The 15,640-nt window shown below is 42.2% G+C and overlaps 1 protein-coding gene across 4 annotated transcripts in view; it reads left to right on the top strand.

Moving 5' to 3' along the window:
• The window catches only part of ESRRB (estrogen related receptor beta), a 155,073-nt gene that overhangs the window by 54,616 nt on the left and 84,817 nt on the right, over positions 1-15,640 (top strand). The window contains exon 2 of one of the 4 annotated variants that reach the window (XM_083502713.1): positions 7,823-7,885. The exons of 1 other annotated variant lie outside the window; for it this stretch is intronic. Coding sequence is in view for 1 of the 3 variants with exons in the window: in XM_083502711.1 (XP_083358837.1) it covers positions 1,372-1,421 (50 nt within the window). In the remaining 2 variants the exon portion in view is untranslated. Of the gene's footprint in view, positions 1-1,077; positions 1,422-7,804; positions 7,886-15,640 lie in introns of those variants that run through there. 2 more of the 4 variants (XM_083502711.1, XM_083502710.1) reach the window with 2 other exon arrangements.

The following is a 15,640-nucleotide window of genomic DNA, read 5'->3' as shown; positions in this document are numbered from 1 at the left end:
CTAATGGGCTGATAAAGAGCTGTCAGATTGGCAGCCACGCGCGTGCGCGCGCCAGGCTGGCCAGCCACTGTGGGGGGGGGGGGCGGCTGTGCGTTTGTTTCTGTGTGTGAGAGAGAACGTGTGCGTGTGACGGAGGCGCGTCCTGCAAGTTATTTCCAAAAGTTGCAGGACGGAGACTGACCTCGTCCCTTGCCAGAAAGGCGGCGGGGGGGGGGGGGGGAGGAGGAGGTCAGCCAGGATCAGGCTCTGTGAGGATTCGTTTCCTCTCTGTCAGTGTCTATGCTGCGAACTGCTTAGCTTCAATGCCAACGCTGCCTTCTCTCTCTCACACCCCTTTCCCTTTCCCTTTTGGCTCAGAGTCCCGCTCCCTCCAGGATCATTTTATAATTGCCTTTGAGGAAATTGAGAAAGAAAGAAAGAAAGAAAGAAAGAAAGAAAGAAAGAAAGAAAGAAAGAAAGAAAGAAAGAAAGAGAAAAGCAAGGAGCCACACAGGCAGGCGTCCGACCCGCGCCGTTTGCAGCAGCCATTGGCACTGAAGCGCCTCTTTCCCTGTCAACCGGCGGGGAAAGGAGCGAGTGGCAGCCTCTGAGGCGGGCGGGACGCGGCGACAGCAGCTACACGCGGCCGCTCCAAACACGCGCGCGCGCCCCTCAGAGCCGGCCGCGAGGTCCCTCCTCGCTCCGTCCGCCGCCCGCCCGCCCGCCTCCCTCTCTCCTCGCCCCGCTCTCTCCTCGCGTGGGAATGAGTGTGAAGGTCGCCCGCGCCGCCCCCGCTCCAACCCGCCAGTCCTCCGGCAGCGCGCGCGCGCGAAAGCAAGCGAGCTTCCCGGCTTCTGCGGCGGCTGTTTGGCCACGTGCGGGTCTGCTGCGAGTCGCCCTCGCGCTGCCCTCCCTCCGGCGCTCCCCTCGCAGACTCTCCCTCTCGCCCCCGCCCGCCGCCGCCGCTCTGTCACTCCAAGTCCAGCCCCTGAGAGGCAGCCAATAGCAGCCGTGCCATATTCACCAGTCGGCCCGTCTTAAAGCGACAGTGGGGGGGTTAGTGGCATCTAAATCTCCGGCGCCTGGGCCGCCTCTGCCGCCTGGCTGCTCTCGGCTCGCTTCAGTGTGATTGGATGAGCGGGAGCGTGTGGATGGGCGAAGCGCTGAGCTCTCCCTCCCGGGCTGCCTGTCCTGCTCTCTGTCCCGGCGCCTTCCGTCTTCTGCTTCTCTCCCGCTCGCTTTCCTTTTCCCCTCCTTTCCCCGAGTCTGGTCATTTCCCCGAGTTTGCCTCGGGCGCTTTCCCCTTTCCCCCTCTCGCTCCCTTTCTCCTCGGTGTGATCTAGTCGCTCCCCCCACCCCCTTCTGCCAACTGGGAATGCTAAAACAGAACTGATGGACATTTCCGAACTTTGCATCTCAGACCCTCTCAGCTACCACAACCAGTAGGTGCCCTCCTTGCTTTCTTCTCTTTCTTGCGGATGCTGCTTGCAGGCGGGGTGTGTGTGTGTGTGTGTTTTCTTTCCCCCTCCTCCTTTTGGACTCTTGCAGGAGAGCGAGCGGAAGCCAGATGCGTTTGAGTTGGAAAGGGGAGAAGGAATTATTTTAACTTTCTCTCAAGCCTCTCTGCCCCCCCCCCCAATTGCATGCAGATCTCTCATCACACCTGCACCACCTCCTGGCTACAATATGTGCCAAAGTGTTTTTTTTTTTTTTTTTTTGCGCGCGTGTGTGTGCTGTGCATCATGGTGTAAATAGCTTGCGCCTCTCTTAACAAGCAGGAAGGATGCAACTCTCCCTTTGGAGAGATGCCTAGACAGTGGGGCTGCCGTAAAAAAACCCCAAGAGGTTTGCCGTGGAAAGCAACTAGCTTAGGGTGGCTTCAACTGGCGCGGCTTTAACGATCGTAAAACTTCTTTCTCTTGTTTCCCAGGCATGTAGATTGACAAACGTTGGAAAGGTGTGGCCTTTTTGCTTTACTGTAAAAGTTTTATGCGGCTGTATTAACTCAGAGATGTATGTGCACCAAAGCGTACCATGCGCACTCATATATATATATATATATATATATATATATATATATATATATATGCATATATGCATAAATATATTTCTGTGGCTATTGGGAGCTATTTTTTTAAAAAAAATTGTATTCCATCTGAAGTTCCCCAGAGAAGGCGACCCTTCTGTTCACAGGGAAGCCAGTGTAGGGATGTTGTGAGTGGACCGGAGCAAGCATCCCAAGCTGGGACTGATGATGACAGGCAGATCGTCAGCTGCTGGTGCTCTTGTTTTTCCTTTGTACGATGCAGCGGTGATGCTTTGCCTGCGCTTCCTGTTAAGCAAATAAAAGCTGCGCGCCTTGCGTGGAACTTTGGAAAGTGAACGGGCTTCGCTTGTCATTTGCGTCCGCTCCTCTTGCGCGATGCGTTCTCCAGCCCGCTTCTCCTCTTCTGATAAATCAGCTGCGAAGGAAGCAGCCAAGTCCCCCTTTTGTGTGTGTTTGTGCTTTGGTCTGCATGAAGCGCCTGAAAGCACCGTGCGCTGCCCAGAGGGGGAAAGACCTCCGCTGTCCTGTCATCCCGGATGGATAGGGCATAGTTAAAAAAGCTACACATTAGAAAAAGAAATATAAAAGGGCTATAATTTCTTTGAAAACAATCATTCCCTACTCTGTTTCATTGGATCTCTTTTTTTCCTCATCTCTTTTTTTCCTGAGCAGCTGTCAATCCTTCTGTCATTCCTCATCTCCTCTAGTGATATATATATATATTTGTATACGAAAATTTCTAATTTTGTTGGTTCATGCTTTTCATAGCACTTTGGTCTATGCTAATCTCTCCTACAGAACTATTTAAAAGTAAAGTTCCCCAGTCGCCCAAGAATGGCTGGGGAAACCCAGCCAGATTGGCGAGGTTTAAATAATAAAATTATATTATAAAATTATCATTCTCTCCTCCAAATTTTATTTTCATAAAACAGTGGATTCAGAATAAAATAGAATCAAATACCATTTATTTTACTAAAAACTGCAAGCTTAAAAAGTGAAGTGTGGTCTCTTTTCAAAAGAAGGCTTTTATGGTTTTGTAGCCTCTGGTTTTGTGCTTTTCCTCCTAACTTTTTGTTGTTGTTCACATCCAACCTACTTGTAGAACAAGAAGGGTGGTTGCAGACTCAGGAAGAAAACCAAAATGAAGTACTTAACATATTCTGTTTTTAATGGCTTGCAAAATTTGATAGAAAGTAACCAACAGGGCTGTGAGCCTGGTGCAATTTTCCTGCTTCAGTTTTAACTTGGTTTCCAATTAAAGGTACAAAAGTGGACCAGGTGGATTTCCTAGAACGGAATGGATGGGCAGAAGAGGTACACTGTTCTTCATGTTACTAAATATAGTCCTATCAGACTTGGCAGAAGTGGTTTTTTTCTGAGTTGGCATGGAACTTCTTTTGTTGTTGATGTTGAAGGATTGTGTGCCATATAAGGTCCGGAGGATTTTCATAAACTGCATTAAAAATGGATTTAGAAGACACTGGTAACTGGAGAAAGTGCAGGGTAAAAGGCATTCTGAAAAACACGGTCTAATTATTTCTGCATCCCATTTCTGTTTTCATTTACATATTTGTTGCATAATACAGCAAAGGTGTAAGTCAAGGCCAGCTACGGTTGTGCAAATGGTAATTCATCTGGGGTATGCACGTGTTTGTAGCAGCATTTTTTAAAATGATATGTAAATATTTGTATGGATTATTTTATAAGAGCATTTAAAAAATCATTTGTCTGCACATGTGTTGCAAGTTCCCACCTTGAATGCTGGTCACTTAGATAATTTGCACAATTATTTGAAAGCCGGTCCTTTTCTGTAATGGCTATTGTTGCTATTTTTAAATAAGCAAGAAGCACATATTAATTCATAATATTGAAAAGGAGCTATTCTTATTTTGCAAAGCCATTTGATTATAAAAAATGAGTATGGCTGCAGCTAGTGGTTGGTTCCCCTTATATGTTCCAAACACTGATTTGGAACTTGCAGTATACATGTTTTAATATTGAGAAAGTAGCAGATGTGGCAGAGAAGTATTCCATGCAGGTCTCGGGACTGTGGACTCAGTACATACCACGGAGTTCAAATCCTGTCCTACAGTGACTCTCACCAGGGCCTGACTGAGCTGAAGAAATCAGCATCTATTCACTCAGGACATGGCATTTCACCTTACTGGGGTTAGGAAAGTTCAAATGTGAGCCCTTCAACAGGGAATTGAAAAGAAGTGTTAGCAGTATCCTTCATGAAGCTTAGGATCTTGCCCCTGGTAGCTTGACTTCAAGCATTTCTATATCCTTTTGCTAATTTCATCTCCGTATATATATATTGGAGCAATTCCAATATATGTTAGAAAAATCTACCTGCCTGAATGTAACATGGAGAACAAGATGCAAACTGAAACTTTTTGTAAGAGTAGGGTTAGCAAGCAAGCATACAAAAAAAAAGCCCCCCCCCCAAAAAACAAAAAAACTACCAGCTGTATAAATGAATCTGCAGTTTGTCTCTTTCAGGTCAAGGCAGGTAAAGTCCACAAAATTAGTCAAACTGTACCAGTGCTGCTTGTCTGCAGTACAGCAGTTGTGTAATATAGATCTGTATGTGTGCATAAATATGTATGAGGTCCAGCTACATCTGTGCATGTATCTATGCGTGTACATCATGCTTACATTTCAGACTGTAATTGTCAACACCTAGAATATCCCTTGAAGTGAAATTCAGCACTTTTTGTTTGCTTTAGCATTAATGTCACAGCCCAAGATGAGAAGTGATTTCTCCCTCCTTGTTTCCTTTCAGCTATAGCCTCAGATGTTGTAGGACGATATCTTTTGCCATTCCTAATCAATAGTGTGTATGGAATAATAGAATAGACCAAGGTTAGCACATTATGAAAAAAAATGTCACTTTGGAGTACAGCAATATTCTGTCAGGTGTGCCTGTTAAAAATGCTTTCTTTGACAGGTTAAATAAAAATGCAGAAATGTCGGCCCAATAAATGAGTTATCAGCTGCAAAAGAAAGTGCAAAATAATAATTTCACCTGTGAACATGGAAACCCAGATTTAGAGGAATCAGTATGATTCCATTCAGTATTCAAATAAACTGGGGATAATTATTATATTTTGCATTTGATTCTGTTGATCCTTATTTACAGGCCAAAGAAATGTGACTTAGATTCTGAAGGATTGCTGAAGTGCATTTCCTTCTGTATTGTCAGAAAAGCTGAATGAAGCGACTTTAGTTCTAGGCACTCCTGGAAATCTAGAGTGAGGAGTGGTTGCTCTTTTCACCTTCTCTCCAGATTTGTGAATTGGGGGGAAAATTCTAAACAGAGAGACTGAATGAAGCTGTAAGTGCTCTGGGCGCTCTTGTGTACCTACAATAGGGAGTTGTTGCTCTGTGTGTCTATTTTCTTACTGACAAATTAATTCAAGAAGAAGCTGTAATGCAAAGCAACGGGACTTAGCTTGTCCCTTGAACAGATTTCCTATTGTGTCGCTGGGTCCCCTTTTCAAGAGCCAGGCTAGTCTTGAATGTGAAAAGAAAATGTTAGCCTTTCTTCTGCCTGTCTTTCAGGTCCTACTTTTTCATATCAATTATTGAAAATTATGGAAAGATCAATTTATTATTAATATTTCAGGGAAGGAAATGCAGCGGGACAGGGATATTTTCATTGCATTGATTGGAAGCAATCAATAGATATTGTGTTTAGCCTGAGAGGGACAAGACTTTGGAGGAATTGCGTCAGAGAAAGTTGCTGTGACAGAAATTTCACCGTGGTTATTATTATTTTTCTGGGAGAATATGGTACTTGAAATCCTCTCTCTTTAAATTTCTGATCCACTCCCACGCTCTCTACTGTTCTCTCATTTTAAAGTTTTTGTTTGTGTGACATGTCTTTCACATCCGCATTTATTTAATCCCTCCAGTAAGAAATTCCATATGTGCCATAACTCTAAAGATCTGAAATGTTTTTGTTCCGGATATACAACCACTTCCAAGATTGGGGGGGGGGGGAAGAGAAGAGTATAGATTTAAACTGTTATGTAACCACATTTCACGAATGCAGTCATACTAAATATCTCATAAGCATGTCTAAATGTTTGTGATGCATTTACATACAGAAAGAAATAGCAAAAGCAGAATAAGCCAGAAATGCTTATAGCTCTCCCTTCTCTGTTCTGTGCCTACTACCACACTGGGGTTGATAAATGGTCGTGGTAACCCTGTTGTGGGTGGAACCTTATGGCACTCTGGAGACACTTAGATGCTCCTTCAACTTCCTTTAAATATGCTGCAATCCCAAGGATGCTTACTAAAGAGTAAGCTCCGCTGATCTCAGTGGAACATACCTCTGAGTAAACATATTAAGTTCACGCTAAAAGTGAGATTGGCACGCTTCGTTTGACAGCTGCTCAATAACGATTTTATTATTTTTATTTCTATACATATGAACAGGTGGGGAAATAGTTACATTATCTAGGAAGTGTCAAAGACACACACACAGCACAGGCGTCCCACAGTAACCTCTTACAAAGCGTGAAACTAAAGATGCTGTAGATATTAATGAATTGGTTTAGGGATAGGTCAACATAACAAATGCCATTCACGACCAAATCTAGAAATTAACCGGGGTGGGGGGTGAGTATGCTTTATTTCCACACAGCTAGCAGGTTTTGATGTAAGACAGAAAAGCACATTAAAGTTCAACTTGAAATTGTATCAGTTGGGGTGAATTTTGCAATTTATAAACCCCCGACAGAGACTTGAAAGGGGGGGGGGAGAGCTTCATTTCTGGAGAATAATTTTTATGGAGCTCTTACAAGTTAATTTTTCTCCCTTCTCTGCCCTGGCTTGGCCTCCTGTCTCAAAAGCTCTTTCCTGCCTCCTCTTTCCACTTGGACTGCCCACAAAGTGGCCTTTACAGCTGAAGTGCCAGTTATTTTGTCTGTCAAGAAGCACTTGTGAGCTGTGTGCTGCTGGAGGTGACTATCTGTTAGGGAAAGTGCGCCTGCTTGAAGTGGAAAGCACTGCAGAATAATATCTTTGTCATGTTTGTAATTGCAAATGTAATTAGCAAACAAGCTCTGGGGGATTAAGGAGTTGAAACTTTCGCTGCACATGACTTGACCCTGTGTTAGCCAAACAGGAATGGTGTGCACTGTTTAACCCGTGCCAACTCGGCATTTTTGTCTGGGCATATCTGCTGCTCATAGATTTCTGCTCTTAGTGTTCCCTGTGCTCCGAGCTCTCTCCAGAAAGAATTACGTTTTTTTCCCCGTGTGAAAGAAGAATGTGCTAACATATACTAGTTTGCTGAGCTGCTTGGTCCTCATGAGCGTCGCAGACAGCATTGCTCTTAATTATCCGGTTGTACTTTGCACGGGCAAACTGCGAAGAGCAGGTGGCACAATGTGGTCGCGCAACTTGTGATAGCTTTGTGACTGATTTTGTCCCTTCCTTTGCTCTATTGTCTTCCCTGCGTCTACCGTGTTGAGTTCACTTTCTCACTCCCCAGGGAGAAATCTCCATGTTTAGATTTTTTGGGGATCACCTCCCCTAAACGTCCAAGTTCCCTGCTAATTTTATCAATCTGCAAATAATATTCCTGCCTCCGGAGTGTCGTGCAAACAGCAGACACAGAGTCCATTCAGAAATTCACAAACTTTGAGTGTGTGCATGTCCAGGAGGTGTTTGCTTTCTCATGCAAATTTTGTCATGCTAGAGGTTCTTTTTTGTCCCTTTTGTGTGCAGTATTTAAGTTGCAGTAACATGCCATGACCAAGCTGTTTTTGTTTTGTTTTTTAGTGTGAAAGGGAATGGATTGAGAATAGAGAGAGGCGGCGTATCTTGTCCGATTCTGCATTGCCGGTGAGGCGTTGATTTCTAGGGTATCTCCCTAATTATTGCATCCTGTTTATGGGGTGGCTGGGAGGAAAGGGAAACACCACAGGCAGGCTCCCAAAATTGGGACATATCCTTGTGCCCACATGTTCCTCTCTTGTTCAACTAAAACTATTTTCATATGCCTTGTATGCATCAAATAACAGTTGGGTAGTGTTCAAGACCTCCAGCTGGGAGCATCTTCTGTGGTGACGAAGGAGATGGTCTTTTATCCGTCTTCTGGGCTGACAGTATATACTTTAACTGAGCTGTTCTAGCTGACTACCACCCTATGTATACATATAAAACCCGAATTCCCATCAGTGGACATTAATTTTGGGGGGAATTTCTTTTTCTTTTGTAATTCAAGTTTTACTCTTGCACTCTTACCCTTTAAAACACCTTTCTGTTGAAACGGAGCACTCATTGTTTATGGTACCTGAGCGCATATTGTTTTGCTTAGCCAAGCATAGGGTAAAAAGTATGTTTTTAAAAAAGGTTTGGTTTGGTATTATATAGGAGAACTACTGTTTGAAATACTGTTGCTTCTTTCCTGTAAAAATACAGGGGGAGGTAAAGGACATAAATATAATTTTATCGGTAAAATAGATTTTATAATATTCTTTAAGTGTGCCCCAGAGACCAAGGACATATCCTTTTACTGCTATACATGTCACTTTATAGGTCTCTTCAGCCAATGGCTTTGCAAGATGGTCTTTATGCAAATAATTTTTTACTCATTTTGAAATGTAAGCGAATGCCAGTTACCTATAATTGTTGATTATTTATCTGCGTAGATGGCTGTTAAGAATCTGGATATTCATTTCAGGAGAGAACAGGTCTTCACATTTTCTAGGACAGTCATTGGATTAGTAGCGGGGGCTTATTCCTGAGATACTCTGCAGATTTCCCACCTCTTAAAAACAAACAAAAAAGCAAAAACACGCTCTGATACAAAATGACATCTGAGTTACAGGGTCTTTGCTTTTGATTGCTATAAACACATTATGCATTTAATATGTGGAAATTACTTCAAATTAACATCAAATGTTGATGATAAATAGCTGAGGCACATCTCCATTCAAAATCTTTATAAGCTACCACCACCCATATTATCCTTTTCCAAATACTTCTGTCCTTTTGCCACCCCTCTCCTCTTACCACTTCATTCAACATCTCAAGTGCTTCTATTTTTATGCCACTTACTTTTTTAGTAACTCAGGGAGGATGGGTGGTGGTGGGGAGAATTGCAGGGGCATTTGTGCTGCGGCAGCAGATCTGGTGAAACCTAAAACCTTAATGCCCATTGCCTGCCACACTTTAGCAGTCAGCTTGGCATACAAGTCTTGCTTTGTCAAAAAGAGGTATCTGCAAGGAAGGGGGCCTTTGTGTTGCTACCTGGTTTGTTATGCGGTGACATCGGAGTCAGGGTAGTCTGCAATGCAGTCTAACCTGGGACCAGAGGCAGGGGGAGAAGGTGTTGCTTGTCACAACCTTCCTTCCAGGCACAAAGATAACCCCAGGCTGGGCTTCTTCGGCTGATGTCCCAATACCCTTTAGAAAGGCTTGCCTTGACTTCTCTCTAGTAGTAGATCCTGCATTAACAGGTTGTAGCAATGCACCCTTTTGAGAAAGGTAGCAATCGGTGCATTCAGGTGTTACTTTAAATAAAGGGTAATGGACGACATAGCTATAGAATAAATGTTCATGTGGCTGTACCTTTCTTCTCATGCAGGCATTGCATAGGTGATAGAAAGGAATCTGTTTTCAGTTGCACTCGTAAGCCTGAGTAATGTGTGTATATATGCAAAGGCTTATCTGTGCTACGTTTACACACATATAGTACATGTGAGAATCAATATATATGTAAATCAGTGTGAACTACGCACAGTATAGGTGCATATTTAGTACACAGAAGTATTCCTATGCTATATGTATATCCTTCTACATACAGCATGAATGTACTTTTAAATCTGTACCTGCAGTCTACATTTATCACCATCTGTATCTCTAAGCATATCAGTCTGTAGCAATAGAATAAACTTAATCTTATCTCCCTTAAAAGGTAGTTCTGTGTCGATGCTTGTGAAACGTCAAAGATTATTGTATAAAGATAACAGAAATGCACAGTAATGTAAAATGTAAATACAGTGCTCATATGGCTTATTGGAAGATATAGTTTGATGTGGAGCAAACAGAGCAGGAGAGCAAGCAGCATGTTGCAGAAGCAGACATCACTTTTTCTGCCTTGTTACAAAGCATTAACAAATCACTGCCTTAGTCTGGCAACAATCAAGCAGGTTGATTCTATGGATTTATCATTCTCTAGTTTCATGTATGTTTCATGCAGGCTCTTCAAGAACTTTGTGGAAGGGGTATTTTAGGGTATTGTACATTCAGTGTTTATTACAATATGAGAAATTCAGGACTGTATGCCTCTCCCCTAGAAGCCATCACAAAAGATTGCTCTTGAAAACACTTAATTGCATCAAACAACTTTTCTCTTTTTAAAACTTATAAAACATCAACTATTCTTTTAAAATAACAGATAGTTTCCTTTTTCGCAGTTCTAGTTCTCAGACTAATATTGCAGAAAGCATCTGCAAAAAAAGATATCCATGGCTGCTCCCCTTTCTTACTGATCTGAGAGTTCCTCATCTTCTGAAAATACTTTCCTGTCTTTAAAGAACCAGTGCAGTTGAGCCTTAATACTGCATTTGTTCACAAAATATGTTTGATCCATATATATATCTGAGGAATAAATATGAGAAATACATATACCCAAGCAATCTTGCATTGATTCACTTTTCTTTTCAACTCGCATGTAGGAATTTAAGGGAAATAGAGTAAACACTATTTAATTGTCGATTGAAGAATGAGAGAATCAGACTGTTTCTTTCTCTCTGTCAGAGTGAAGCTTCTTTGCCTCAGTCTGTGCAAAATTGTATAGATTCAATTCCCTTGTTGGCCCAAGTGTTAAAAATTAATTCATGAATAATAAAAACCAATCAGTCTTGTTGAGTTTAAGAGGGATTAGAAGAGAGGTTTTTGTATAGAAGCAGTTATATATCTTGGTGCCGATGTTGTTGGACTATTAGACATTGTATAGGGTCTTGCTGGTCTATCTGATAACAGTGCCTGATTTGCAAAATACAGTTGTTATCCTGATGACTAACGAGCCTAATATTGGGTGGATTAACAGAGGTCACACAGCTAGTGTCTGTTACAAGTTCTGAGTCCCTTCAGAGATAATTCACTTCATTCGAAAGCATTTGGAAGGTAAAGCGATGGTTACAAAGCACATTTGAATGAGAGCAGTTCTTGCTACTGTTGCTCATTAGTTGGATAGAGCTTTTCAAAGGGATTTAGATTATTACTTTCCATTGAAAGCCAGATGGAGATTTGGATGTTCGTTCGCCAACACTGTTTTCAGTTCCATACGCTATGCACATTTATTCACATCGGTTCCTGCCCTGGTGAGGTTATGGTTCAGTACATAAATACTAAAGGTAATTTTAAGTCAGGCTATCCCAGCCTTTGGAATACTTGTTATTTCCTCCTGTGTGATGGGTGCTTTGTATAACAGAGGTGCCTTGGCTGCTATTTATTCATTTATTGCTGTTGCTGAGCCCGTCTGACCATCTCAGTTTTTAGGAGAGGATTCTTCTCCTCATGACTGCAAGGCAGAGATGGGAACCCTGTGGACCCCGAGAAGTTTCCATAATTTCCATAATCCCAAATCAGCATGGCCAACATGTTGAGAGTTGTACTTTCACAATGTCTTGAGGGCCACAAGTTCCCTACCCCTGCTCCAGATCACATACCCCTGTGATGTGTCCCTTATCAGGTTCCTTATCTGCTGTTGACAAACCATCGCTGTTTATTCTATTAATTTGCTTTCAGCCAGGCTTACGATGTCAGGTGACCAAAAGCCACGCTTTCCCACAAGTTTCATCTCTATCCCCACACCTCTGTTCAGAGAGCACATGGATTCAAAACTGTAAAACCATCTCCTGGGTTGGGTCTTTTGTTTAGCTGAAGTATCAGCTAGATCCACCACTAAGATATCTCAGTGGTAGAACATCTGCTTTGCATCTGGAAGGTCCCAGGTTCAGTCCCTGGATAGGGTTTCTCAAAACTTGGAGAGCCTGTTCCAGTCAGCGTTGATGCTAATGGGCAAGATGGACCAATTGTCTGGTTAAGTATAAAGCAGTTTCTTATGATGTGGTAGTGTTGTTCAGTGTGCTGTTTTGCCTACTTTGCTCAGCTTGGGGGAAATGTAATGAACCTGCTATTTTGAGGTTACAGCAGATTGGAATCAAAACACGAACACTTTAAATTTTTGCGCAAACACAGAATAGAAACTTCAAAAAGCTCTGACGTGTTAGATCTATGAAATATTCACACTGACTTTCAGTGCAACGAATTTTTTAGAAGATATAATATTCATATTTGGGATTACTTTTATACTTATTTATTATAGTCAGGGCTGTTCATAGTCAATTCTATGAGTTTTAATTAATTGCTTAGCTGATTTTGCATAAATTTACAAACAAATAAAGCTGTTTTTTTCTTAAAAGTGGAATCTGATTTAGTGGTTTTTTAGCTATGGACAAAATCTGATTCAACAGGCACCTCCATTAATGGAAAAGAAGGAGAGGTGACTTTTTGTGGATTTCCCATTTCTCCAGCACACCCTGATTTGGAGGTTCTCCCTAAACGCTTTCAACCTGAGGGGGCTTCAAGTTGGACAGGGAAATCTCCTCCCTCCTCTTTTGTTGATGGAGGCATCTACTGGAGCAAAGGCCCTTCCAGCTGGATTCCAGTCTTTGTTTCTTTGATTTTGCATAGTTGTATCACAACATCCACCATTTTCGAAGAGGTCCTACATCTTTGTGTAAGTGTGAGAGATATACGTAAATAAAACCAGCACCTCTTCTAACGTGGAACTGGCCACCCTTTATTTATTTTTTTGTTAAAAAGCACATTAAAAATAATTAGCCATTTTAAGAAATCCTCCTGATTATTTAGAAACACTGCTTTAATCAAACAAAAGCAATTTGATCCATTAATTTGATTTTTAATGAAATGTTGATTATAATACGGTTTTTGCATAATATGTCCTACTGTAACCGAACCAAAATAGGTGTGACACGAGTCATATACACATTTCCCCCTCTTTATCCCTGCCTCCACTTCTGTTCCGTTCTTGTTCTCCTGTGGTAATTTAAAATTATAAACTGCTTAGAGCCGAGGCCAGTCCTCTTGTATTTAAAGCATCATGCCAACTGATGTGCTGCATTATTATTATTACAATCCACAGGCAAAAGTTGCACATTTACTGAGGGTTAAGAGCAGAGTTTGCGCTCAGCTGTTATTCGGACAAGTAGTCCTAGTGATCAGGCTGTGAAGACGACTGAGGCATATGGGGAGCTCTGTTTTATCTGTCACTGCCCAGTCAAGAGCAGTCTGTCAACATCAGATTATGTTATATAGATTGGGAAGGAAAATGAAGACAGAATGATGACGCTGGGTATGGCACTGCAAGAAAAATCTGTTTTGCTTTTAAGACCAAGGGGCACTAAAAGTTAGAACACCTTTTAATCTGGTACATGTGTTGCAACTTCTGTTCATGTAGACAGGAAGCCATTCCAGTCAACTTTTTTCATTCAGTTTACCTGGTAATGCAAAGGGATGGGGGAGTTAACATGATAGTATTGCACATTTTTATTCAGAACTAAGGCTCACTTTCGTGGGTGGCGCTGTGGGTTAAACCACAGAGCCTAGGACTTGCCGATCAGAAGGTCAGCGGTTCAAATCCCCGTGACGGGGTGAGCTCCCGTTGCTCGGTCCCAGCTCCTGCCCACCTAGCAGTTCGAACGCACGTCAAAGTGCAAGTAGATAAATAGGTACTGCTCCCGCAGGAAGGTAAACGCCGTTTCCGTGCGCTGCTCTGGTTCTCCAGAAGCGGCTTAGTCATGCTGGCCACGTGACCTGGAAGCTGTACGCCAGCTCCCTCGGCCAATAAAGCGAGATGAGTGCCGCAACCCCAGAGTCGGTCATGACTGGACCTAATGGTCAGGGGTCCCTTTACCTAAGGCTCACTGTGTTCATTGGTGTTACTTATAGGTGTACATAGGTAGTCACCTATGTATCTTAGGATTGCGGCCATAACACTTTCCTGGGAGTACGTACCATCGAGCACAGTTGTACTTACTTCTGAGTATACATTCATAGGATTGTGCTGCATGGTACTCATTAATAGAGTGTAATTAATGGAAGCATTTTGTGTCCCAGAGCAATGCAAGCCTTTAAAAAAACCCCACCTTGGTCATTGCAAATGTAATGTAAGCTTGGGTTCCATGAAGCCTTAATGGAAAAATGTGGAACTGGCTATCCAGGAAGATGTGTCTACTTATCTGTTTAGCGTGAAGCAGACATGCTCTTTTACAGAGGAGGTGTGACAAAGTCTTTGACTAGCTCAGTTTAGCATCATTGCAATCCTCCTCCAAATAGCTCTGCAGGCTTTTTGGGTCCATGTGCTGTGGCAGCCACAGAATGTAAACGCGGAAGAACTCGACAGCCCCCTACAGGACTCGGTTAACACTTTAGCAGCACATGGTTTTCGGCAGAGCAAAGAGGCATGGTCGCTGTTGCATTGCACTGGAGGGTCAGCCATGGTATTCTTTTTACAGATGTAATCCTGAGAGGTAATGAAATTACATTGTGGTTTGAAAGGCAAAATACAAATTCCTCTGCCATACTTTGATGATTGTTTAATCCCTTTCTCAGGCACAATTTTTGCAGTGCTTGAGATGAGCATACAGATCAGATTCTCTAACGGGCTTCTCTTTGCTATCTCAGGATTCTGTCCTGAAGGATGTTTTCTAATTGGTGCAATCTCATTTTGTCCAGTTAGGGCAGACACGGCTATATAGCCATCAATACTAGTTGCTGCTCTGTATAGGCAGCTGTATTGCAGAATAAACAGAGTACATTCCAGTAGTCTATCTAGACTCCTTTTCATAGGATCAATGATTAGCCTCCCTCATTCCTTTTCCAGCCATAAAATTTATCTTGCAATTAAATTAACCCCGTTCTACAAATATTTCTACCTTTTTCTATCATATTTGGTGTTTTTCTTTTCTATATATTTTTTAAAAATGCCTCTACCACTATTGCTTTAAGCTCATCATTTAATCCATATAATATAACAGTTCAGCCTTAATCTTGCCTTATGGGCCAGGTATATCACTTCATAGCTTTTGGTGCTTCAGTTTCAGTTTGCAACACAGTGCTATAATCCCACATGGAGAAATCTTCATCTTCACTGAATGACAAGATTCCCTTGGCAGGCAACTTCAGTGCAATCCTATATGTGTTTACTCAGAAGTAAATCCCACATTACTCAGTGGAGTTTACTCCCAAGTATGCGTTTATAGGACTGCAACTTCTTTTTTCCCCTTTCTTTTTGGCAGACATGTCCCTACTGCAATGTCGTAACTGTTTTTTCCTCTATTCTAAACACTCAATTTCTGTGTTTTATCCTCTATTAATTGCATCCCTATGTTTCAGATTCTGCCTTCTATGTCTATTGCTGTTTCCAAAACCACAATTTATTATTTAATGTGTGTTGCTTTCACATTATGTTTTTATAATGCTAGACAAATATGACTTTATTTCTTTTATTCTGCCTAGGTCCTTTTGTCTAGTTTTCACTCTGTTTGTATAGGAAATGAAGAA

The sequence above is a fragment of the Podarcis liolepis genome, assembly GCF_965112155.1.
Source record: "Podarcis liolepis genome assembly, chromosome: 1".
NCBI classification, from domain to species: Eukaryota; Metazoa; Chordata; class Lepidosauria; order Squamata; family Lacertidae; genus Podarcis; species Podarcis liolepis.
The sequence above is the reverse complement of the archived record's forward strand: the minus strand, read 5'-3'. Positions and strand labels throughout refer to the sequence as shown.